General features: G+C 38.8%; 1 protein-coding gene across 3 annotated transcripts in view; it reads right to left on the bottom strand.

The window, feature by feature from the left end:
- Window positions 1–3: 3 nt before the first annotated feature.
- Window positions 4–25,570, bottom strand: part of LOC109857578 (adenylate cyclase type 6) — a 56,442-nt gene continuing 30,875 nt past the window's right edge. The window contains exons 6-22 of one of the 3 annotated variants that reach the window (XR_002250518.1): window positions 23,371–23,520; window positions 18,337–18,458; window positions 17,036–17,128; window positions 13,996–14,142; window positions 12,653–12,811; window positions 11,664–11,912; window positions 11,085–11,244; window positions 10,414–10,511; window positions 10,185–10,269; window positions 9,149–9,265; window positions 8,384–8,518; window positions 7,482–7,720; window positions 6,915–7,053; window positions 5,538–5,757; window positions 4,827–4,975; window positions 2,242–4,355; window positions 4–1,953 (exon numbers count right to left, since the gene is read on the bottom strand). Coding sequence is in view for 2 of the 3 variants with exons in the window: in XM_020434031.1 (XP_020289620.1) it covers window positions 4,020–4,355; window positions 4,827–4,975; window positions 5,538–5,757; window positions 6,915–7,053; window positions 7,482–7,720; window positions 8,384–8,518; window positions 9,149–9,265; window positions 10,185–10,269; window positions 10,414–10,511; window positions 11,085–11,244; window positions 11,664–11,912; window positions 12,653–12,811; window positions 13,996–14,142; window positions 17,036–17,128; window positions 18,337–18,458; window positions 23,371–23,520 (2,598 nt within the window). In the remaining variant the exon portion in view is untranslated. Of the gene's footprint in view, window positions 4,356–4,826; window positions 4,976–5,537; window positions 5,758–6,914; window positions 7,054–7,481; window positions 7,721–8,383; window positions 8,519–9,148; window positions 9,266–10,184; window positions 10,270–10,413; window positions 10,512–11,084; window positions 11,245–11,663; window positions 11,913–12,652; window positions 12,812–13,995; window positions 14,143–17,035; window positions 17,129–18,336; window positions 18,459–23,370; window positions 23,521–25,570 lie in introns of all 3 variants that reach the window. The other 2 variants (XM_020434031.1, XM_020434032.1) reach the window with 2 other exon arrangements.

Here is a 25,570-nt window from a genome sequence, read left to right as displayed (position 1 = left end):
ACATTTTTTTCAGAAAAAATTGATCTTTTAGGCCATCAAAGTTTATATCAATATGATTTTTTTGGAGCAATAACAAATAGTACGCTGTTTCTTTTTTTTTTTTTCTATCTCATGTCTATGAGTATTTCTTCGATTGTAACCAGCAGCCTTTCCTCCGTAGTGTACATACAATCGGTATCGTTTAAATTATTAACTATTATAAGACCAGCGCGCGACAACACACACTTTTTCGATGTCGTTAGACTAAGTTTTTCTGCGTTTTTTTTTTTTTTTTTTTTCATAGGCAAGATGTGTAAAAATCTGAGAGGAAAGACGCTGTGTGCGATCGAAGAAAACAAAATCATCTCGATTATATTAACAATTATCGATTATTACGCAATACACGCCAAATTCTCAAGACATTTTCTAAAATAGTAATTTTTTGTTGTAACTCCGAACACTTTTGTACGAGCCATTTTTTCCTTCGTACATGACATCTCAACAATTGCTCCGAGTTTTACATATATTTCAAGTAAAACATGAAAAAAAATTAGGTGTTTTTTTTGTTATCACATCAAACTTCACATTTGCAAAATATTTTGGTTTGAATCTTTTGTCGCAATATTACTAACGTATAAAGCGTATCGTGTTAATTTTTTCATTTCAGAGTGTCAGTGGCTATCGCCAATTTTGTTTGGACGCGATTAACTTTTTTTTTGTTTTACGCTAATAGGCTGTAATAATTATTGGACGTATGACACGCGAGAGATAGCGATAATTAGTCCGATACACCAAGACGTCAAAAAAGTTGAATTCTTTCGTAACACGCGTGTTTTTGATAGGAATGCGAAAAATCAGCGTTTTTCTAACTCAATTTTTTAAACGCGTACTATATTTTTCACAGACAACGCGTCTCATTTTCATCAAATTACATTTAATTGCATGCGACATATTTAGTTGTTCTATCATATCTTTGTAAATTTTTGATCGATTCTACTTGTCAAAATACTTCTTATACACGTGCTCTCTACTGTTCTTTTTCTATAACAAATATATAGTTTTGTCTTTAGTCGTCGTTTAGGAAGAATCACATACAGAGAAGATCGATATGTATAGTTTGATCGATAGGATCGAGTCAATAGTTATACATCAATATAATTAACATCTGTGTTTATATATACTCTGTATACGCATACTCACACTTTTTGGCCACTTATCACACACACGGTCATACACGCAGCACGCAAACGGAGTTATCTTTTTTTTTTTTTATACACAAGCTTCTCAAGTATACGCATATTTACATATATTCATGCCGCGAGAATGTTGCTATAGTCTACTACTCGACATTAAATGCTGCAGGAATTAAATGTTCAGTTCACAGTTTTTTTTTTATTTTCTGTTTCGTCGGACGATCGGTTTCTACACAACATATGCAATTATTCATCGAAAATCGCGATATACAATTTCGATATTTTCGTGAATTTAATTTAAAAAAAAAAAAAAAAACAATCTCTTGTTTATTTTTTTTGCACGGAGATGACTAGACACACTCAACGATCTTTCTTTTCTAACGTACTTGAAACATCGACACAAATCCAATAAAACTTTATTTACTTTTTAAATAGCACACGTACATTTATTTATTTTTATTACACTAAAGATTTAATTTTTGTTTTCAATATATCTATTATTTTGAATATTATTCATTAGTCGACACGCTACGTTGTGCGCGCGTGTGTGTGTGTGTGTGTGTGTGTAAACACATCGCGTATATAATTTCATTAAATTCTCACCGGGAATTTAACTAGTGTAGAACATCGTTCGTCCAATGTTTTCTCTCTCTACATCTGCTGTAGTTTTAATTATGCAATTTTGCTTTTTCCTCTTTTCTTTCTATACACAGAGATCCTTCCGAAATTTTGGAAATTAGGATGGTGAATTCTAGCTGCGGACGAGCACAACGGGCCGTTTCTTCATTTCAGAACACAAACGAATTTATAATTTCAGTGTAATTAGTAATATAATAAATTATTTGTTGTAGCACTGAATGTAAAAGATATATATATAACAATTTTTTCTCACATCTGTCATACAACAGATAATTCTTTGGCGAATTCTTAAATTTCTTTAAATTGGGAAATTATAAATTTCTCTTCTTTTCATACTTATGCTACATATCTACATATATTAATCTATTAATAACATATTATCTATTAATAATCACGAAAAACGGAGATGGATATATAAAATGAAACGAACTTTTTCACGTTCTTCACAAAGACAGCTACAATTAGCTTGCTTGGTGGTCCCCTTCTTGTTAAAACACACGGTTTACAAGATACTATACTTGTATACTTGTATAAGATTCGTTCGTCCACGGTTTCGTTGTATCAGATTTAATCTTCTTTTTTTTTTTTTTATATTTGGTTTTTGTTTCTCTCTCTTTCTCTCTCCGACTATTTATTTACTCATGAAAAGCTCTTCTCATATTGACTAGAATTATGCAGAAAGGCCCTGTTTGTTGGACACGTTACAGACGACAAAATAATATTAATAACTGTTTCGAACACTTAAATCTACACGATCGCGCTTCTTCCGTCTCAGAAAAATGTCAATAAAAAGACAATGGCATATCTCTCTCGTTATTAATTAAATGTTCACACATGTAGCGTTCAAGAGCAGAACCGAATATTACAAAACGATCACATGCAACGTGTGTAGGCATTGTTCAAAGTACGCGACATACATTGTTCACAACTTAAGTACAGTACGAGGAGCGTTGTCGCTCCCGGGTATGTTTTCATCACCAAAGTCCGGCATTTTGTGGTAGAAAAGTTACACGCGCGCGCGTCTTTCTTATCTCATTATTTAATGATCGCTTAGTTTTAGTTTATCTCTGTCAAGTGATGCAACTCTTGCTCCCAACGTGCTTTTTTTTTTGTTTGTTTCGTGTTTCCGTAATCGCACAAAGAGTATGTTCGTTCGCACAAAAAAAAAAGAGGAACGAGTTTTGCAAGTTTGCAGAGCGACTTGTCAATTTGAACTCTTTGATGGATTGATCCTCAAGGCTGCGCGCGTGTTTTTAGCTTTCTAATTTGAGAGTTGGCATGTGATCAAGCGAGAAATTTACACGAAATCATCCACCAGAATGTCGGAGTTTCACGCAGAGTGTCGATTATACTTCGCTCGCCTTGAAACTTAAGAACTAACGCGACTATTCACGAGAGATCGATTGACAACGTTTTGCAACGAACGACGAGCACTCGACTCAACTCCGTAACGCGATTGGCCACATTTCGGAGACTCGAGAGTACAGAAATAAAAAATGACCGATCGTTACGGTCCGACGTAGCGACAATTCTTTTTCCGTAAAAAATATTGTCGCTCGACAACCGTTTCTATACACACTTCTCTCTCTTTCTCTCTCTCTCTCTTTCTGTTAACATTATTCATTTATTAATTATATAAAATAACACGTCCACATGCAAAAAAGCCTCTCTTTCACTCTCTCTCACACACGCACACACACACAGACACGCAAGAACTGTTAAAGTACTTCAAATATTTACATAATGCGATCTGAAATTAATGTTGTTCTTGGCGAGAGGAGGCTCAATTTTCCACGGTACGCTACGTTCGTTAATTGAATCTTTAATTACATTCGCGTATTAGAAGAATCGCGAATTTTATACACGCGAATCGTGTTCACACTCGCGCGTTAAATCGTTAATTGCTGAATTTGCAGTCGTTGATTAGTCTGTGACCGACCGTTGTGTAGTAAAGCACGATGTGTTCGCGCGCGCGTTTTATAATTGATTCGCTTTTTATACACGTACCTACGCTGTTATATGTAGTTTGAAATGTTTGCCAAAAACGCGACTGTTTAATTTTATCTCTTTCGTAAACGTATAATTACATACATACGTTTCGCGTTTATATAGAACGCGAGATATCTCTTGTTCTGTATAGAACGCAAGAGATAAAATCGTTTTCCCCAACTTCGTTCATCAACGTTTCAATTGTAAGCAAATACCAAATTAGACAATTCCGTTGCTGTTGTTGACGATTGTTCTCTGATCCGTGTCGGTGTTGTTGTTGGAATTCGTCCCAACGGTGTCCGTTGTTTGACTGGCTGTCTTCGCGCTGTTACGCGGACCATCCAGGAAGTAAGTTACCATACTGCCTTTGCCTTTGACCTGAATCGTTCCCCGACAGGTGAGCGGATATCCTTTCGCGGCCAGTATATCGCGCACCTCCTGGGTCACCTGAATCCCGTCCAGCACGCCCGTCGAATCCATCCTGGAGGCCACGTTTACGGCATTGCCCCAGATGTCATACTGCGGCTTCCTGGCGCCGATCACGCCGGCGACCACCTGCACAATCCGTGCGTCGCACGTTAAAAGTTCGGCGATCTCTCTCTCCACGGCTTTTTACCGTGTCTGTTTTTTAATCGCGCAGCTGCGTGTGTACGTGTGTAGAAAATAAATTCAAGAGACGCTCAACGACGAGAATATTTTGCAAGCAAAATTGAGCCTAGACTGGCAAAAACAAATGAGTCATCTTCGAAGAAAATACCACGAGAAAAATTAATAATGTGAAATATATAATTTTTTCATTTCCGAGAAGGGAGAGAAAATCCATTTGCACTGTGAAATATAATATAAGCAGAACAATAACGTAATGTGTGCGTTATTAAAAACATGATTGCATGTATAATATATTTTACTGTTTTGTAAGAGAAACATTTTTCTTAGAAGTATTTTTAAAAAAATATTTTATTTTGCGCACACACAAAAATAAAGTTCTCTTATCTTTAACATGTGGAAAATTGCGTCGACATTTACCGGTCCAATGTTGATGCCCACACGCATACGGAAGTTGTTGAAACTATGCTCGTTGACGTAGGCCAGCTGCTCGCGGATCCTCAAAGCGTAATCCGCCATGGCGACTACGTGCTTGAAATCCCGCATGTCGCAAGTACTTTTCGTTAAGCCTGAAAACAGAGAGACAGAAGAGTGAATGTGGCACGACCGGTATTAGTGTCCTTTACAATTTCATTAGCGAATCGCCGCTTTTCCCGTCTCATCGTCACTCTATCTCTCTCCTTTTCACACATTTTATCACAAACAGTCGTTAGAAAATTATTTAGAACGGAAACATTCGGAAATGTGTAGAAAATCATATTTGCACAATTACAAGAATTATGTCAGAATTTAATTAAGAAATTTTTAATTGGTGAATCCATTCAATATAACGATAAATAAATAAATATTGATTATTTAGTTATTAACAAGACAGCACAAAAAATAGTTTTTATTAAAAAAAAAAAACTGTTTCTATAACTTTGCTACTACTACGAACTGCGTTTAACCATTCCAGATAATTGATTGCTAAGTTAATTGCTATTTAATTACTAAACTAATGTAATTCTATTAATTTCGATCTAGCAATTAATTTTGCTCGCAACGCTGTTTCTCCAAAACGAATATATATTCAGGAACGAGGCAAAGGCTTTTAACTCGAGCGTAAACGTTGGTACAACGTAGGGGACTTACCCGAAGCGGCCATATACGTGGCGCCGGTACTCTTGATCTTTTCGATGTACTTGAATTGTTCCTCGGCGAGTAGCTCGTCGAAATCAGCGATTATCTCGTTTAGCAGCCTGAGACATTCCACTCCCTCGTTATTGGCCTCGAGCTCCACGTAGAATTCGGAAAAGTTCGGGATCGAAGCGAACATAATGCAGACGAAGTCGCATTGTTCGTGATATAATTCCTGCGAAACAAACAGTCAACGCACGTGCGTCGTCGCCTCGCTTGAAATATTCGCGTCTCTTTCTTCACATGCGCGCAAATAAATTTTTCGTGAAAAATTATTAATTTCAAATGTATAATGTCTTTGTTTTAACGTCAATTTTATACGCGCAATTGTAAATAAAATTTGTATTTTTTATACAAACAAATAAAACCTACGTAAACGAAACGGTATAAAATACTTTTTATATAAAATGTTGTCTTTTATTAATTTTTTTTTCTCAAACCTCACTGTAATTAATCGCGTTTAAATGTGACACGTGACGCGAGTCCAATTCATTAAATCAACTCGCTTCCGTACACTTGATAAATTAGTCAACTGAACGAACGAGCGTTGAGAGATATTCAGCGGCGGTACAAGAATTTAACACGTTCCTCGCCAAGTATTTCCCGATTATACATCCGGATAGAAATTCTGACAGTGAATCGCGTAAATATTGTCTCTGAGAAATCCTCGCGCATAGTTTAGTAACTGTAATGCGAAACTGTTTGGAAAATATCTTCTTTTGCAGTATAAATAGAAGAGTGGGAGAAGAACATGCCAAAAGAGAGATACGAGAACGTTTATGAATTGCTTTCGCGACGGGAGAAATTCTCTTCGCAAGATTGAAAAGCCAGTTAACTTCATTAAACTGACGTTCAAAATATGTGGGTGCAGGACTCAGTTTTATATATATATATATATATACACGTCATTCATCTTTCAGCCGTAAGTCGCTGTTTAATCTATAATCGCCTTAACCTTGTTAAGAAGTGTCGGAATGCATTGTGAATATTCTTGTGAGAATATATTCTTGTCTTTCCACAATCCATTGTACTTCGAGCTCGCTACTTGTCATGTATGCGGCACAAAAGAATCGCCTAGTAATCAGGTCGAATACAAAGAGCGTCCGTGAGATCTTCGCGTGAACTCTGCACACATCTCATCTTTATACTCAACTTGAAATAAAAAAAAAAAAAAAAAAAAAAAAAAGGGGAAAAAAAAAACACAAGTTTCAACAACCGTTGTCGGTTGTCGCTCAATTTCACGAGGTGCGAAAACACAATAAATAAATAAATAAATAAAAAAAAAAAAAAATTGTTAAACAAGTTTTTTCGAAACTTGGATACGGAGCTTACATCTGAATTGACGGTGGACAGAAAATGGGCGGCCACGTGCTCCGGAAGTATATTCGCGAGCAGTTTCTGATTGTAGGCCTTCAAGTGTTCTATTTCCTCCTTCTCCTCGGTCGCTTGCAGCTTCCACAGGAAATCTAATCTGCATTGACGTAACAAACACAGAACACACACATATATAATATTCGTCGTTATATAGAAGCTCGTGTATTATCGCCTCGTATTATCATTATATCCTTTAGAATACGACCATCCGTCCGTAGGTTTAAAAATGTTTTTACGATTATCGTATCTAAACAAGCGCATTTCACGAAACATTCCACGGACAAATTGAATCTCCGCGTGTAACAATGCTTCCTCTGGCTTGATTGTGAAATCACTTTATAGAAACTGAAGTCGAGACAAGGAAATTCCGCTGGAATTCGATATAAAGCAATATTTGCGCGGTAAATTTCACCACTGCCCGAAGGCTTGTAACGTTCTTCTTGAGATATATACGCGTTGAAGACGCAATTGTTCGGGATTGTTATAGCGGTGCGATATGTATAAGTTCGTTCGAAATGTCCGTACCTGTAGGTCGTCTCTGTGTGCTGCGAGTGCGCAACTAGGCAGGCCATGAAGAAAACCACCAGAACGCCCGCCAACCATCTTTCAGCGTACTCGACGTTGCCCTCATTTAGCGCCTGGTTAATGCTGACCCCGAGATAACACGCCACAACGATGCTCAATACGGCTACTTTAAAGACCGATGTCAGAATCTGGTACACCGCGCAGGTCACCATAACCAGCATCACCAGAACCGGAAACAACTGTAATCATCAAGCGGTGTGTGTTTGGTTTGATCGCGGTTTTAGTTTCACACGAGAAAAACAAGCGTACGAGAGGTGTGTCACACAAAACCAGTTTCATTTTTCACAATATTCGAGTGATCAAAAATTAAAATAAATACCTCGCAAACTGTAATCCATCGGTATCGAGAAATATTGAAAAAAAAAAAAGAATTCCATCGAAATTTTTTCGATCATTTATTTTTGATCATCTTCTCGGTCTAGTCTATACGAAACACATCGAAAAACACATTTATCATAGCTTGAAATATTTATTTCGATTTTGGATCTTATCCCAGAAGTTTGTTTCTTGATTAATCATATTTTTGAGAGAGTTACGTTTCCCACGTGTAATTTATACTATCTAATCCACACTGATGGTTGACAAGACCAGAATATCGTTCTCCCTCTATTTAAATTAATTTAATTCGAAAACAAGAACAATTTTTCGTCAATTTCCAAAATTTTACAACCACCGCTGAAAACAGTTTATTTATTTATTTGGTTTTGGCAACACGACACTCATCCGATACATTTTCTAAAGCGCCTTCGCGCGCGTGTATCATCACGACAAAGAGAGAGCTTATTTGATTTACAAACAGCTTGGCTTTTCCATTCGATGTGTCGCATTTACATTCAACTTACGTCGCAGAAAAGAATATAGTAACAGGGTTCCGAAGGTGTATCGATATCCATCGTCAATATTCTTTTTACGTTGGATTTCTCGTCCAGCCACTCCGCGGCCGTGTTATTGCAGGCGTCACTTCCCTTCAGTGCGATCTGCGGGGAGAGAAAGCAACAAAAACGAAATAGCCGTTATTCACCGCCGTTGTTTTACCGCGTGATCGGTCGCCGGTGGTAAACGCGCGAGATCACAGGCAATATATATACGTATCGACGTTTCGTTTTTTTTCTTTCTTTTTTTTTTTTTCGTTTTCGATCTCCAATTCCCGTCGCCGTTAATTCGCGATTTTATGATTAATCGCCGTATGTACATGTCGATGCGCATTGATATTCTTACCACCGACGCCGGAAAGACTTCTAATTCGCGTCGCGCGTTATAATTTCAGCGTTTTTCGAGTTTTTGCGTCTGTGTGTACATGTTACGTGTATGTACGCGCGAAATCGGTTATCGGATTAAAACAAGGGAAATCGAAAAATTACCAACAAGTAGGTCAGCTCATTTTGTACGTCCGATGTCTTGTTTTTTTTTTTTTTTTTTTCATTCCAGAAATCGTGCACAAACACATTGTCTTGGAAATAACGAAGTTTATTATATCCAACAGAGAGTTTTCTTGACTCACACTTAGAAGCGCGTTCGCGCGAAACGAACACGTTATCGGTATCACGCGCGCGCGCGTGTGTGTAACATGTTCTCGATACGAATTAGGCGGCGTATCGATCACTTACCAGCGGCGACAATACCGTGATGAACGTCAGGAACACGACGATGGTCGCGATGCTCTGCGCGACAATGCGATTCTCGAAGATCTGCAGAGCCGCGTTTCTCACCCACTGCGGTACTCTCTGAAAAAAGACCATGCGCGATTATCCGCGCACATCCCTCTTCGATTAATTAAATCCGATAAAAACCGGAGGGAAGGGAGGGAAAACGTAGTGATTTCGGAGAATCGTTGAGAGATCAATGCGAGCGCGCCGGGCGATCGATAATCCGGGGGAGAAGGGGGTTTTGTCCCGGTGACCTGGAAGTGTCTGCCGCATGATCAAGGTCGAGAGAGGAAGCGGAACACTTTTCTTCCAGAGGCGGTTTCGTTATCGCGGCCCGACACACTGTGACCATACGTGATGTATCGCGCGCGATTTACTCAAATGCGTCGCGCGAATCGTTTTTTTACCGAACACGCGCAAATTAAAAGAATCAATTGCGCGAGTAAAGTTTCCCGAGAAAAACAAAAATGGTCCGATCGAATTCGAAATCGGGGAAGAGAGTAACTGACTTATCTGAATTTTCGATTCCAACGGAAGCAATTTTTACTTTTAAATTGTTGTTCCGTCGCGACGATTATGAAAAATTGATAGACGAGATCGCGCGGAACGCGGGAAGTCCGGGACTCCGTGAGCTGAGGAGTTTTTTTTCGCAATAATTTCGAAAAATTCACACGGGAGAATAAAGCGAGTTATTTCCATGTACGCGCGAGAAAATCAAGCATCCGGTACAGAATTGAATTTAATCTGAAATGCGAATCTCTCAAATTGAATTGAATTTGAAATGTGTATTAATTTAACACACTTTAAAATACACTTTGAACTATCTCTCGCACGTATGTACATTCAGCATTTCGGGTTCTCCTATCTACTGTGCGTTTTGTTATTTCTCTCGTATAGTTGAATACTAAAAACAAAAAATAGCCCCCCCGTTTGCGATCATAAAATTTATACGTTCGTTGAGAAGCGGAAAAATTTCGCGCGGATAGAGAGATCTCACCTCGTTCTTCTCCGCTAACAAGATTCCGTTGACCGAGGCTATCACCAGTATGCTAATTACCGTGCACACGTAAAAGTACACGTCCCTGCAAAAAGAAGACGCTTTCAGTTTTGATTTGCCGCGAGTTTACTTTGAGGAACAAATTGAGTTCAAATAAAAGCACACTGTATATATATATATATATATATAGAAATACAGAATAATATGCACAGAGTTTGTTAATATTTACCCGGCCAGCGTGATGGCTATCGCGACCACAACGATCATGTAGACGAAACCGGAGCAGACGAAATAAGCCGAGAGCATCCTGTCCCTCTCGCGCGAGTACTGCAACAGGTTTATATCGAAACAATTGGAAATAGATATCGCATTGTTTCCGCAAATGTATACATATTTGAATTCACCGCGAATTAATTTGATTTTAATTTCTCCAGTCCGATTACTCCCGACGAATTTTCTTTCTCCCGTGCTCTCTCTCTCTCTCTCTCGCGATAGTTGCGTGGAATTTTCCGTGAGATTGATTACACGACGCGAACGGACGGGCGCGCGATTAAACTACGCGGAATCCGAACACCCGCGTTAAGCGAATTAACCATAAAATGCAATTTACACGGTATTCTATTAATGTGAATTATCGCGTCAATCGGTCGTGTTTAATTGTGTGCAGATAGTTTGACTCCGAAAATTACCGCTCGCGTTCTCCGCACTTGAACTGGAAATTTAATTAATGCTACACAGGCAAAGTCAGAAAAAAGAGATTATTTTGTCTGTTTCGACAAACGAGTTTTGCCGCACGGATTTTGCCGCTTCGTGATTTTTGTTCTTTTTGCGCGCTTTATTTCCGCTTCGAAATAACAATAATGCGATCGCGAAACAAAACCGACATATATATATATATACCTTTTCCTCGACATCCGGTCTGCGAAACTTCAATATAAAAGGCGTGCAATGTTCCGCTCTGCACTGATCGATGCTTCTGGCATCGATCGCTCTCATCAGATACTCGTTCACCTCGTCTTCGGGATCCTTCTCACCCTCCGGGATTTCGTTGAAACCTAATCTGTTGGGGCGATAAAATAACAAAATACCGTTTGTGACAAAATCAATATATAAACTTTCCGCCCGCGCGTAAGGGCGGATAACGAATTAGGTATAAATATAAAGATAATATATAAAAAAATTGTTCACAAATTAATCGCGTGTTTTTATACACAATTTTTTTTTTTTTTTTTATTAAGTGTCTTTTTTTATTAATAGTCGAACATCTGTGCCATTTAATTAAAAAAAATAATTATTAGATAATATGTAAACACAATTTAAAATTACGCGCGACATTTCGCCAGTCTGTCGTAACTTGCGACAATCTTTCGCAAATTATTCAAATATTACAACGTTACGTTTTACGTCTCAATATAGCTATGCTACGTTGTGTCACGCTCCAACGTTAAGAACTGAATTATTTAAACGTCAAGAACTCACTTGGTCTGTTTGCCATGTTGCGAGCCGTGACCCATAACCCTCATCTCTTTAGATACGTTGCCGTTCGCCGGAAAGTTCTTCCGCATCCCGGAACTAGTTATGTTATCCTTGAATGTATCTCCCGGGACAATTAAATAGGTACTGATATTGTGATCTCTCAGGTAAGCATTTCTTTCGTCTCCCCGGCCCTCCTCCACCTCGTAATATCCGTTCAGACAATCTAAAGTCTCCTTCGTGATGTGCACACGTCTAAAAAATATACATTTGTATATTTTGAAATAAAGAAAATTTTAGAAGGAACGCAAGATCACTGGTGCGAGAACGTGGCGGGTAAAAAGAAATATTTAAATAAACTATTACCAATCGGAACATTCATTTTCGATCCTTTTAATTTTATCATCATAAAGTCTTCACTGATGATGATCAAAAACTTAAAAGAATCGAAATATTTTATTAATTCGCTATTATAGAAGCTACTTTTTCATCGCACATTTAATCTACTACCAACCACACAAGTATACACGGTGTATCAATAATGTTAACAAAATTAATGTAGATCTATCCAATCCAACCACCTAAATATTTGTATTAGAAATGTCAACGGATATGTACCCTCCATCCACATTTTATAGCAAAATATCTCAAATCTCTATTAAATAGACAGCTGTTTCAGACAGCTTGTAATAACTCTAAAATATCTAAAAAAAACAAAGAAAAAAAAAACAGATCACAATTTCGCTCGGAATTAAGAAGAGCGTCATCCAACAAAGGGGAGAGGAGAAAGAAAATTTTCTCAATGATTTTCCGATGTCCTGTTTATTTTCTATTTTCTGACGAAGTTTGCGTAGAAATAATATCCACGGATGGATCCGTAATTTGATGATTGTCATTTGTAGTTAACTCCGAAAAGAGGGAGAAAAAGTTTGTGTCAACTCCAATTGAGGGTTGACACAAACCTTCCCCCCCGAAACGAAATTGCTCGTACTCACCCGGGTATCCCTCCGCTTTCCATGTAATTGGCCAGAGTCACGTCGTTGCTCCAAACATCGAACTGCCATTTCCTCAGACCGAGCACCCCGCAGTGAACCCGGCCCGTGTGGATGCCCACTCTCATGTTCACATTCACGGCCATTACCTCGCGCACAAGTCTGCGGAGATGTACAAGAATCGCGGAAATTTATTTGTTTCCCCCGTGTGTTAGCGTAGGCGCGAAACAAATACGATAACGTGCGACTATATTAATTTCTTCGTCGAACTTGAACGAAGCGAACAATTCGCGAACGGTCAACGTGAAATTAAGAAACGGAATGTTGAACACACACACACACAAATCGCGAAGAATTTATCCACGATTTATCCCCACGTGGGATCTCCGCGATGACTCCTCTCTTCCTTCCCGTCTCTTTCCGTAGACGTCTATTCATTGGCGAGACTCATGTATCGACCTCAATTGCGGGGCACGTATACATCGCGGACTCTCTCCGAGGAAATCTTCTCTTTGGCCGTGGAAAAACGCGCGTTTTATGAAAAATGCCAAACGAAACCGCATCACCGAAACTGGAACATGCGACCGATATCCGAGTCGGAAGTTGCCGAAGCGGAAAGCTTCTCTTTATTGCTCACATGTTACTTTGATCCCAGTGCCCCGACGACTTTTAAGACTTTTATACATATATACATATAAATCTTATTTTCAATTGTGTATATATATATATACAATCTCGAAAATAAGATTTCGTGCGCTTCTTTTGTTTCGACTGACAATAAGAAAGGCGAGATACTCTTTCAACAACAACGTTGGGACGTTGCAATCGATTTATTTTGATACATCGTGCATTTCAGATATCCGTCATCCGAACTATTTACGTGTAACATCAAAATAGAAATTCTCTATATTAAAAAAATACTAAAATCGAATGTAAATAATAAATAAGCGCAGCGAAATACGAATATATACTGTCAAAAAAAAAATATATACAAGGGATATTATTGCCGGCAATTCCCAATTTCCAAAAATTTTTAGATATTACACTCTACATGCTGTTTACCATCCACACTGCGATTAACGTGTAAAACGCGCCGATAGTCGCGTTTTATACGCGCCAATAATCGGATCGTTGGTTGTCAATTTATTATTTGCACTCACAATTTCTATTTCTTATATTCAAGATGTTTCAAAACGTAATAAAATTTTTCTTTACTCTTCGGAAGTTGCGGATCGAGAGAACTTGCGGGATATGTCTTATTACGCGTTGTCAAGACGCGTAATACAAACAAAACAATCGCGAGACAAAAATATAAATACCATTCTCGCATGAGGAAAATAACTTACGTTATTGCGTCGATCATGTCCAATCCCATCTCCACGCAGCAATGAGCGTGATCGGGCCGCGGCTCCGGAAGTCCGGAAACGCAATAATAACAGTCTCCGAGGAGCTTTATCCTGAGGCAATGATGCTCGGCGGCCAGCCTGTCGAATCTGCAACGATGCAAACGATTTATCTCAAACGTAACGACATACATACCGAGATGGAAACAAATCAAAAAACTTTGATCCGACTTTGTTTCTGGCTTGGATGGTTACGTGAAACTACCAATTTTCACGATAGAAAGAGAGAGAAAGATGAAAGTGAACGTTTCTTTGAAAAAAAATATTACGCAATTCTTCGGCTTTTACGCGGCAAAACCGCGAGGCAGGTGCCAGTTTCACAATAGCGCGCGCGAACATATGAAAATAATCTCAATATTTTTCTCTCCCCGCGCAATTCCGCGCTTTTTTACATAACCGTCGTAATATTTTTTCCCGCGCACAATGTTATGTGCGCAATATTTTTACGCAACTTCCGCCGTTTATCGTTGCGCGTTCTTTTTTTTCTCTCTCTCTCCTTCTCTCTTCGATGTAACAATTTTCAAACCTAAAGTTTTAATTGCTTAACTTTTCAAAATTATTCCGTTATAATACACCGCGCGGTTTCCTAACGTTGATATTAACCGCCGCCGCCGCCGCCGCCGCCACCGCCGGTGACTTGGAGTGTGTTCCAAGGTTAAAGGGGTGATTGGAGAGGATTATGTAAGGTAAATACGAGATACTCGCGCGCGTTAAATTAATTCAAGACAACAGAGAAATGGCGCGCCTCGCCGTGAAATAAAGGCACTAACAAACTGAGTGGTAATCGGTTTATTCGGATTATATTATTCAGCAACGTTGTCGCGAAAGCAACGTGTATTATACGTTATATACGGTATTAATTTTCAGGGAGGGGGCGTCACCAGAAGAGCTTGATATTAATATTTCACGCGCGAGCAAATTCCGCGTATAACGTGTATTATATTATAAACACGGTTGCCGCGATACATGTAAACACACACCCACACACACACACAACGCGATTTTCCGCGAAGTCGCATATGCGCGCGCGAACCCGAAGTGGTAATTAAATTATTAGCCGGTATTATTATCGCTAATTGCAAGTCACGAGCAGATAAACCGGTAATACACTTTGCACGCGCGAGTTCGATATTTAGTTAAGCAACACACTCGTCATTTAATCGCTGTGCAACTGCAACACACTCGTCATTTAATCGCTGTGCAACTATAGTTTAAAAAAACATCTTGTTGTTCGCGTAAAAATAATAATTAGAGTTCGGCAAGTGTTTTTATACCTCGCTCTGTGTGAAAATAGAATTCTATGAATACGAACGCTCTCTCAATCGTAGAATATTTTAACAACTTTAATTCAGTGTAATCAATTTTTTTTAATCATTTATAATTCTTTAATAACACTGAAATCGAAAAAAAAAACGAGTATAAAAATGAGTATGAAAATTTATACTTCGTCGGCTGTAAAAGCATTTATATATGTATATATTTTTTATCGTCTCTCTTTCTCTCGAGCGTTAATTTTTTTCATCGCGGCGTCTCTCTTTTCTTTCGTAAGGGAGGAAAAACGTTGCACTCGCAAAATTCTGGAAAACGATTCCGCGTGTGACCGACGCACGAAGTCAACACAGACACTGTCGATGTGTGAGAGCCGTCTTTATGACGGCTTTTGGCAAGTTTATCTTTATAAAGGATAAGTGTATCCCTATTGACCCGAGATGTCATCGTCAGAGGATGCGAAATCCCGAGTTATCCCGAGTTACACTATCTTCTCGAGCGCTCATACAATTTCGGTTCCAGGGGAAGAAGTTTCCGAAATCCGCGCGCTAAGGAAGAAACTCTTGAACTGGAGATAACTGGGCGCGTTCGCGGTAAATGAAAGCGAGATAGACGAGGGACGATAGTTTTGGAAATGCATACAGAGCTGAAACTCAATACAAAAACAATATGTATATATATTCGGGATATTATTTTAATGTTCCGAATAATGTGCTAATACAAAATTGGAATGTTCATAGAACGCAAACGAAGAGAATTGGTTACATATGCGATAATTAATTATAATTTATTACTAGATAAATCGTGCGAATATTAATAACGTAAATAGAATGTAAAACAGTTGAATAATTTTATTGTAAATTTTGTGAAAATCGAAGATTGTCACACAACAATTGACAAGTATTCGAAACGCTATATAGATAGCGACGGTAGTATCACATTGTCGTTGACAAGCTACTTTCGACGACAGTTACTGTCGCGTCGTTTCGGATCGATCGCACGAAGTTTGTCGTCGAAAAACTTGTTCACGTGATAAAGGAAAACCACGACCGAGTCTCTTCTCTTTGAGTCAGAGAAAAACATTTTTTTGGCTCGCCGCATGTAAACCAATTGCTTGATCTCCATTGTACAGACTCATATCGGAATAGAAACACGTATGTGTGCGCACATGCGCTCGAAGAAGTTACACAAACGTGCGCGCGTATCGAAGTCAAAGTGATATTCGACCAAAGCGGCGCAATCTGTCTGCGAGAGACTGCAAGAGAGAGGATTTACGTATCCATGGATATATAAAGAGGATTCTGCGAAGCGGGCGGAACAAGAATGTTTACGAGACCCGAGAGATCGATATTGCGGAGAATTGCACTCTCCGGACGGAGAGAGAAAGAGAGAGAGAGAGAGAGAGAAAAGAAAGCGGAAAGAAATTGGCGTCTCGATTTGGCCAAATAACTGGAAATGCCGCTCTATAGACGGGGCGCTATTATTGCGGTCGCGCTTTTCCAACTTACGAGAGAGAAAATCTCGTATATGTAATCGCGACAAAAAAAAAAACAAAAAGACTCAGGGAATCGTTTCTCGAAGACCCGCACCCATCTCCATCGCGTTAAATCGCATTTCCCGACGTCTTCCGCGATCGAAACGGCATTTACCGGCAAAGAGTAACGCACGATCATCTTCTCGCCAACCCATTGATCATGGCCAAAAGCTATCTTACCGTGCAAACAGTTCGTTGAGCAATCTGACGAGTTCTTCGGCGGTGCATTGATCGGAGAGCGAGGTAAATCCGCAAATATCGGCGAACAGAATGCTGAAACATAAGTTGAATTCAAGTCAGCGAGATGTGGATTCGAAACAATTAATTTACTTTTAAAACATAAAACACGTTTAAATTTTCTATTTGACTTAACAAATATATATATATATATCTCGCTTTTAAACGAATTACAAGAGAAAAATGAAGGTGCGAACGGAAAGGAGAAATTGGAGAAACGAAAAATATCGTGACAACTTCACGGGAACTCATTAAAGTTTAATGAACGTGACATTTGCACTTTGCATTTGAATTTGAATTTGCTGGTTAAGTTAAATTGACCCGAACTCGCGGTGAGCGAGACTTCCAGATATGAGAGTTTCGATGTTAAGTCTCACACAACCCTCTCGCTTCAAATCTAGAATTCTCTCTGCGTAGTTGTGTATTTAATGTGTGTGTGCGTGTGTGTGTGTGTGTGTGTGTATTTACATCGAATGTGCGCGACACCACTATAAATTGTCAGTTTTGAATGATTTCCCGGCGCGGAAATAACACGTCTGTCTGTTTACGTATAAATCAATGATTACGGTTATCGCATCGTGTCGCGCGCGATAACGTCCCGATAATTACATAGTAATATTATAACATCGTGATATTACGCGAGCGCGCAATCTCTGATTTATAGTTTATTACATTATCCGCAGGTAACAACGTTCTGTACAAACCTCCGTTAGATGTTCATTAAACGTCACATGAAGTTACGGACGTCTAGTAGACGTCTAATGGACGTTGTGTGTGTGTGTGTGGGAGTAATGGCGTTATTATCAAGTACGCGGTACGTCTGTTTTTTAAACGGCGAAAAGAGAAATAAGAGTTGCAGAGAGAAAAATGCGAGAGAAAATTCTCTCTTCGTAAGAAATAGGAAAAAAATCTATGCAAGAAATTGCAAAATAAAAAATATATCTCGCGTGTTGTGCGCGTGTGATTTTCTCGGGAAAACAGTAGATGTATGCGTATGTATGTACATACATGTACGAGAAGACAACTTGTAAAGAGAAACGCAATACGATACAGTTGAGAAATGTTTTCTTCTACAGTAACGGCGCGCGCACACAAAGCGAATCTGAATCTCGTTTGCGGAATGTCAAAGCGACATTTTTTCCCGAAGTGGCACTTGAACTTTTTCTTCAAGACGTGCGCGTCTTAAATTACCGTTTTTTTTTTTTTTTGTTTTTTTTTTGTATCAACGAGATCAAACAACTGACCTGACGTTTTCGTGTCTTTGAATGTAGATCTTGTGGAACATCGTGTCCTTCGGTTTCCCAGCTATGTCGGCTTTCATTTCCATGGCCACGTGTCTGGGCAGCACGCTGAGCAGAAGCCTTTCCTGCAAAATGAATTAATTACAATTCTCATGTTAAGTTGATTACAAACTTTCTCTCTCTCTCTCTCTTGTGTGTGAAAACTTGTTCGTGAATACAAATGTCTCGGAGAACTTAATTGTTACGTAAATAATAGTGAGAAATAATTAGTATTTAAATATTAAACAATTCTCTCAACCTTGTTTGTTTTAAGATGTGGTTTGTTTAATCATTAGTGTTTCTAACTTTACATGTTACATAAATACTTCGCTATAGTTATTTCCTTCCGGTGACTCGGTCATTGAGGGAGGGTACCTTTATCTTGGTAGCGCCTTTCGGAGATTATCGCGAAATTCCGAATTTCACGAAAAGTACAACGTATACGTCGCGACGTAAGTTTTGCGCATGATTAACGGAACAGAAGTCGCGGTTCCGTAAATTGAAGCGGAAGATCGAACACCTTTCGATAGCTGATAATATTCCATGGGAAATCGCGTACATCGCTATGAGCTATGCGCGACCTCGGTTACACAGGCAAGGCGGTAACGTTGCGCGGCGTTTTGTTTGGGAGTGACTGCTCGTGGAAGAACATCGTGGGAACTTCTCAAGTGTGCGCGAACAAGTCGATGACAAGCTTCGTATCGTCGATACTCCGGCGCATAGTTGTCGTGTACTTTTAGAATCTGGTATCGCCGCGTGTATAAACGCACATCGCGCAGCCTCGTCTCTCGACTAACCGCTAACTATGCTCGAACAATTGCTCCTATCGAAAAAGGTTGCTCTGACCTTTTTCTTTTTTATTTATTTAAACGCAAACGCAAAGAAATCCCACACAACTATGCCAATACATGGTTCAAAAGCAAAAACACAACAACAAACGGAAAGAAATGAGAACAACAAATACACGCAAAACTTAGAAACATCGAAGAGATAACATCGGGCTGACGCTGGGGCAAGAATAGAACTCAAAGCGCACGCGGTTTCTCCAACGAGAAACGCGAGAGTGAAAAATCGATAGTCGCGTCCGCGCAAAAATCGCAAATCTCAGCGGCAGAATTTTTTTAAAATCAGCGAGAGTTGAATAATCACTCTCGAAAATTTTCCCGAAGCTTTCTAAATTATACACACACACACACACACACACACACTGTTAACGTCATACAGTTACCAAGTAAATAAAATAAAAACCAAGTAAATAAAATAAAATGACATTTGCGTGTCTAGGTGCCGGTGGAAAAACAAATGTGGAAATGTAACGCGCGTCGAGTTATGCGAAAAATTACAACAACTGCGAGCGAAGGCGCTTGTTTATCCAATAGCAATGTTGCGACACATTACTCTCGCCGCATCCGCATAGCAGGGAATATAGCACGGTCCACGTTATCGGGTCGTTCCCGAGAGTGGCCGTGGGGTGACCATCCTTGGCTTCATCGGAGATGAAGAGATAGAGCATCGGCGTCGGTGCATGTTCGCGTCGCTGTTAAATGCGTACGCACGTACAACACGTCCCGTGCGGCAACGATATACATACACGTCGCGCATATACACTCGACTTCCAATTATATTTCGGGTTGATCGGGCGAGTAAAGGCGCGAACAATAGGCCGACAGGGTTATATATCGCGGCGACGGTCACGAATTTCTCGATCAACGAAGCTTCGGCTCTCTCTCTCTCTATCTCGTGACGCTATAATAATAAACGGGTTGGTTTTGTGTTGTGTACGAGTGACGCGCGCGATAAGACACTATCTTTAATAGATTCTCAATAGATTTTCACCGCCATTATTATCCGGTTCATCGTTTATTTCGCGTCACGTCGAAAGTACACAACCGCAATCAGGAAATTCTCTGATCGCTATCGTCTTTTGCCGACGCGCAACTGACGAGTATAGTTCAAGTATCGAATAATAATAATAATAATACACGTATGAGTGTCGCGTGAGAATGTTTTGCGACACCTCGGCTCTTATCGACACCTCGGCTCTTATATAAACGCAAATGCAAAATTAATGATTAAAATAAATAAACGCGGAGATGAAAACAAATATGAATATAAAAACATCAAGTAAATGAATCAATAGATTATGACAGTGTGTTGGAGCTTTTCCGTTAAATTAGTTTACCGTTGCACAGTTTTTTCTTTTTAGAGAAACGTTAAATGTGATCATTTGTTTAAAAACAAAATAAGATAACAAACGCATAATCGTTTCTACTTCAGAACTCGCTTTTCCTTTTCTTTCATCTTTAGCTCGGAGGAGAAGCGGAGCTTTGACAAAAAAAATTCGTCCAAAAATATACATGTCCGCGCGCTAAACAAACAGTTGATGTACAATCGAGCGCTCAATTTTATTTTAAAAGTTCACGCGCTTCGTCAAACAGTTCGTTCATTATTTTTCGGCTGTTGGACAACACGTGTTTCGCAGAAAGTAAATTCACCGAGGCCTTTTGTTCACTTCCGCCATCGGCGCGATTCGCGAGCTTTTGAATGCGCGTGCCGCGTATTGTTTCAATGTGCGCCTAACGACCGGTTGGTTTTTGCGACACTTCGGGTGTTGTTTTATTAGCACATATAAAGCAGTCAACTGCGCGAAACTCGAATTTATTCAAGAAGACGTGAGATTTGTTGTGAAATAATAAAATAATATTCTCCGCAATGTCGTTTTACATGCTTCGTATGATATTAGGTGTTTTTTTTTTTTTTTTTTTTTTTTTTTTTTTTTAAATAAAAACTGTTTGCGCGCATTTTTTGTGTCAAAGAGGAAATTAAATAAAATCCTCTCAAAAAAGAGAGACAGAGAGAGAATAGTTATACAATTTCGTTACGCCAGTGCTCATTAAACTTCGCCTCAAACGCACGGAATGCACATCTAGTTTTTCTGCAAACGAGGAATTTATTTGCGCTATTCAAATAAATGTTCCAATGATCGAACAAGTATCGCCTCTAGCCGCACATATTTATTAAAGAAATAATTTACTACAAAGTATCTATGTTATTTTTTATAATTATAACAAAGTTACGTTAAAGTTAAAGTCTCTGATAATTACTATATTTTAATTTATTATTATATTTTAATCAAATATATTTTAAAAGAACATTTAAAACTTAATCAATACTTAACGCTTAATTGTGAGAATTGTTACATATGTTCGATATTTATTTCTTTAATAAATGTTCCCGGTCATCTCTCGCAAAACGAGAAAGAGAAACGAGAAAAACGGACAATTGTGAAAAGAAAGCTCTTATATAAAGAGAGCAACAAATAATCTGTCTTGTCTGATATGAAATTTTCCATGCGATAAACTTCATTTCACGCAGAGTCGCCGAGAATTCTCAGCGCTGACAAGAGTCGCGGTTTCTGAGACCGTTCCATTTCGCGAATCCTTTCGAAGTCTCGAAGCGAAAGCCGAGAACCGAATTGCTCGTTATCGTCTTTCTCCGCGTCTCTTCTTTGTGCGGGGAGACGAGATTTCTAATCGCATACAGGTATACGACAACGAGATAATACAGTCGGATTTAGCCGCGCGGCGGCGCGTTTTTTTTTTTTTTTTTTATTCGCGAATCCCGTAGTTGATTGAATTCGGCGACGGATATATCGTGTCGCTGATACATATACATACATATTGCCGACGTCTAACGTATTTTTAGAAACGCGCTGCCTTAGTGGATTTTTCTTCGCGCAAAATAATCCACTAAAAAAGAAAAAAATTCACTAAAATGTCCCGAAGCCGAAATCTTCGCTGTCGTGTGATTTTTGATATACGACATTTTTTCCACATAACCGTTTCTTTCTCTCTCTCTCTCTCTTTTTTCGTTTAATAATACCGTCCAATATGAGAATCGCGCCATATATTATGTCATATCGCAAGCTTTATAGAAGAAAGCTATTACGGTTCAAAGAAATCGATTCTTCGTGGTTCATTTTTTTTTGTTTTTTCTTTTACGTCTATTGAAAACGCTTCTTATTCATAATCCACGATTCCCGAAAAATATTGCAACGCGAGCTTTATTAAGAAGCAGCACATTAAAAATAAAAAAAAAAAATTGAAGCTGTGCGAAATTTAAAACACAAAAATTTTCGGTAAAATATTCTCGCGCAAAAATAAACTTTTTTGCGCATATTTTTCTTTATCCTTAAACATCGCCCGCACATCGATTTCTGTAAAGTATGAATTTTTGTAAGAACGTGTACGTACACTTTATCGTCGATCTCACTTTATCGGCGGTTTCGCGGTTACGTGAAATATAGAACGCCCGTACAAGCCTTGGGTATCCTCGGTGTACTAACATGCCACCGCGCTGCGGTTTACATGAACACTGATGGGATCATTAATAATTAACAAAGACGTCAATTACTCGAGATTCCGGATAATGCGCCACGGGAAATGATATAATGATCGCTATTTCCGCGTGACGCGGCTTTATCGACGTCGATTAAATGATTATTGACGCTTGTTTTAAACTAGATTTCTCGCACGAATTGACAGCATTCTCCAAACATGACAACATCTTCCTCTTTCTCTCTCTCTCTCTCCCTTTCTCTCTTTCTCTTTCACTTCTATATTACGGTTAATAAAATTATTTTCTTCTTTAAATCAATAAATGCGAACATCGTCTTCTAAGTTAATCTTCAATTTTCTTAATCTTTCTTTTGTTGTCTTTTTGTTCCCGTATCTTTCATTCATTAAAGTTTAAATTAAATTTTTTCCTCTCTGTATTTTATCGAAATTGATTCGGTAAACTGGTTTCGAGTCACTCTTCTGTAAATAAATCGGAAGTTACTTTCTTTAATTAAAACGCGGTTTGTAGTGTTGTTGTTAAGTTTTTAATTTTAGCATTATATTTAGAAACTCGCTTTTTGAGTGATTGTCTCGACACTGAGAGAGATCGTCGATGTAAGTTACACACCTGTGCGCAAATGTCGCGAACGCAGCGACGTACCTGTTGCTGATTCTCCCGTTGTGTGGTCAGACGTGCCTCGACGCATTGCCGAGTTTCGAGGAACGCTTGTCTTTGCGCCAATTCCCGTGGGTGATGCGTCAATGCGCCGGCTACGTTTGTCCCGCCAACCACGACGATCGAACTTAGCAGCTGAAATGGAAATATAAAATCTTTACAGTGTTGAACTCCGGTAACAAGCGAATCCGGCGGGTATTTGCTTCGGAATGGCACTTTAGTTGGTCCCTTTGCATACGCTTACGACCATTACGAGAGAAAGAGTGAGAGAGAGAGAGAGAGAGAGAGAGAGAAGAGAGAAAAAAAGAGAATTCTAAATAAAGAATAAATATAAAATTATTTTTATTTTTTAGATTCTCAATAATAGAATATAAATAAAACGACTATAAAATAAATAACATTTGAAAATGTCAAGCGTAAAAGCGATATCTGTCAGATATTTCTGAACGATTTTACAGAAAATATCTCTTTTCTGCAGGAAAATACACAATCTATGTATCCATGTACAAAACGAACGGGATATAAATATGATCTGTATTTTAAAGTTATGTATTTCATAAAGAGAGCACCTCGGTAACTCGTTGCTTTTAATTTGCTTTGCATAAAAGAGCGAGCACAGTTTACTCGGAGATATTTCTTGCCGTTATTTATCTTGAAAAATGTAATTTCTTCTGTCTCATGAAACGGAGAAGGAGAGGTAAAAATATTTGCATATATATATATATATACATACATATATCCCTCGATATCTTATTTATGTGTATATAAATATCTTTTGGGATATCGCGAACGACGAAACTGTAGGTAATTGCGTATTCATTGACGTCCCTCAACAAACGAAATGATTACAAGCGTCGTCACATAGTACAAGGATTGGGAATGAGACCCGCTTGAAGAAGAAAAGTAGAAAAAGAAAAGAGAGCTTTAATGCCGGATCAGTGGCTGTAAGCTGAGGGGTCAGATGGAAAAGAAGAAGACGAACGCCGGGGAAAGTTTAATACTGGATCAGAGCAAAGTGGAAGAAGGAGGATTAAAAAAGAAAAAGCGCACAAACGAGAGGATGAAAGATGGAAAAAGCGTTAATGAAGTAACAAAAGAGATTACTTCGGCGAGAGAGACGCAAAATTAAAGTGCTAATTTGATATAATATCATAATGCTATATATGCGTATGTAAATATTATAATCTTTAATAAACATTACAATATATTATGTTACGTTTCTGAAACTCCACGGTCCCGCCTTCTTTACATACATAACGTGGCGAACCACGCGTTAGAAATAAATCGACAAATCGACGCTTCACTTTTGCTCTTTATCATAGCGCACGTGACAATTATATATATCGCTTTTGTTTTCGCGAATAAACACGTCAGGTTTTTTTTCTTTGAAAAAAATCCGAAATTAAATAAATAAAAAAAAAAAAAATTAAACTCTGTTAATTAATTAATATACATACACACACACACACACACACACAAGTGAGCGCAAACTATCGAAACAATTTGCAATTTAAGTATTGTGTGAGGTTTTTTGCGCGCGTTCTTTCGCGGCACAAATAACATTTTCAATTTCTTTTGTCGCTTTGAAACGAAAATCCGCTTGTCACTATCACGGTCGTTTGAAGGGCTTATTTGGTTTCGGGATGAAAAGCGCGGCGGTTGTTACGCATTGTGTGACGAGATTTTTATTTCACCTCTTACGCAAGCATCACGTTTGCGCATCAGAGTCAATTTAGCTACGGCGGCTGAAGAGAAGAGAGCCGCCCTTCGGGCAGACTCTGCCAGATGCAAGCACGGTTCGCAATCGACGAACGTCCGCTTCCGTGTGAATGACTTTGTAATTCATCCCGCGGCGTTATATTCACGTCCGTTCCTCGTTTTATCTGGTATGGTGGTGAGAACATCCGATAGCGTAGAACAAATGCGTTGCACGTGCAGTCGCTGCCGATGCACGCGCAATATGTATGCACCATCCGGGGCACGTTTGCATATATATACAACACATATGTTATTCTTATACACATATATCATATATATATATATACAGGGTGTTTCAGAACTATGGGATCAAACTTCTAGGGGTTATTCAGTGCAACAGTAGAAAACATTTGAGTATAGGGACCCATGTCCGGAAAAGTGTCACTACCGCACTACGGCCCTAAGACGCGTTAAAATTTAGAAAGAC

Source organism: Pseudomyrmex gracilis, unplaced genomic scaffold, assembly GCF_002006095.1.
Source record: "Pseudomyrmex gracilis isolate BER0280 unplaced genomic scaffold, ASM200609v1 scaffold_164, whole genome shotgun sequence".
Classification (NCBI taxonomy): domain Eukaryota; kingdom Metazoa; phylum Arthropoda; class Insecta; order Hymenoptera; family Formicidae; genus Pseudomyrmex; species Pseudomyrmex gracilis.
The sequence above is the reverse complement of the archived record's forward strand: the minus strand, read 5'-3'. Positions and strand labels throughout refer to the sequence as shown.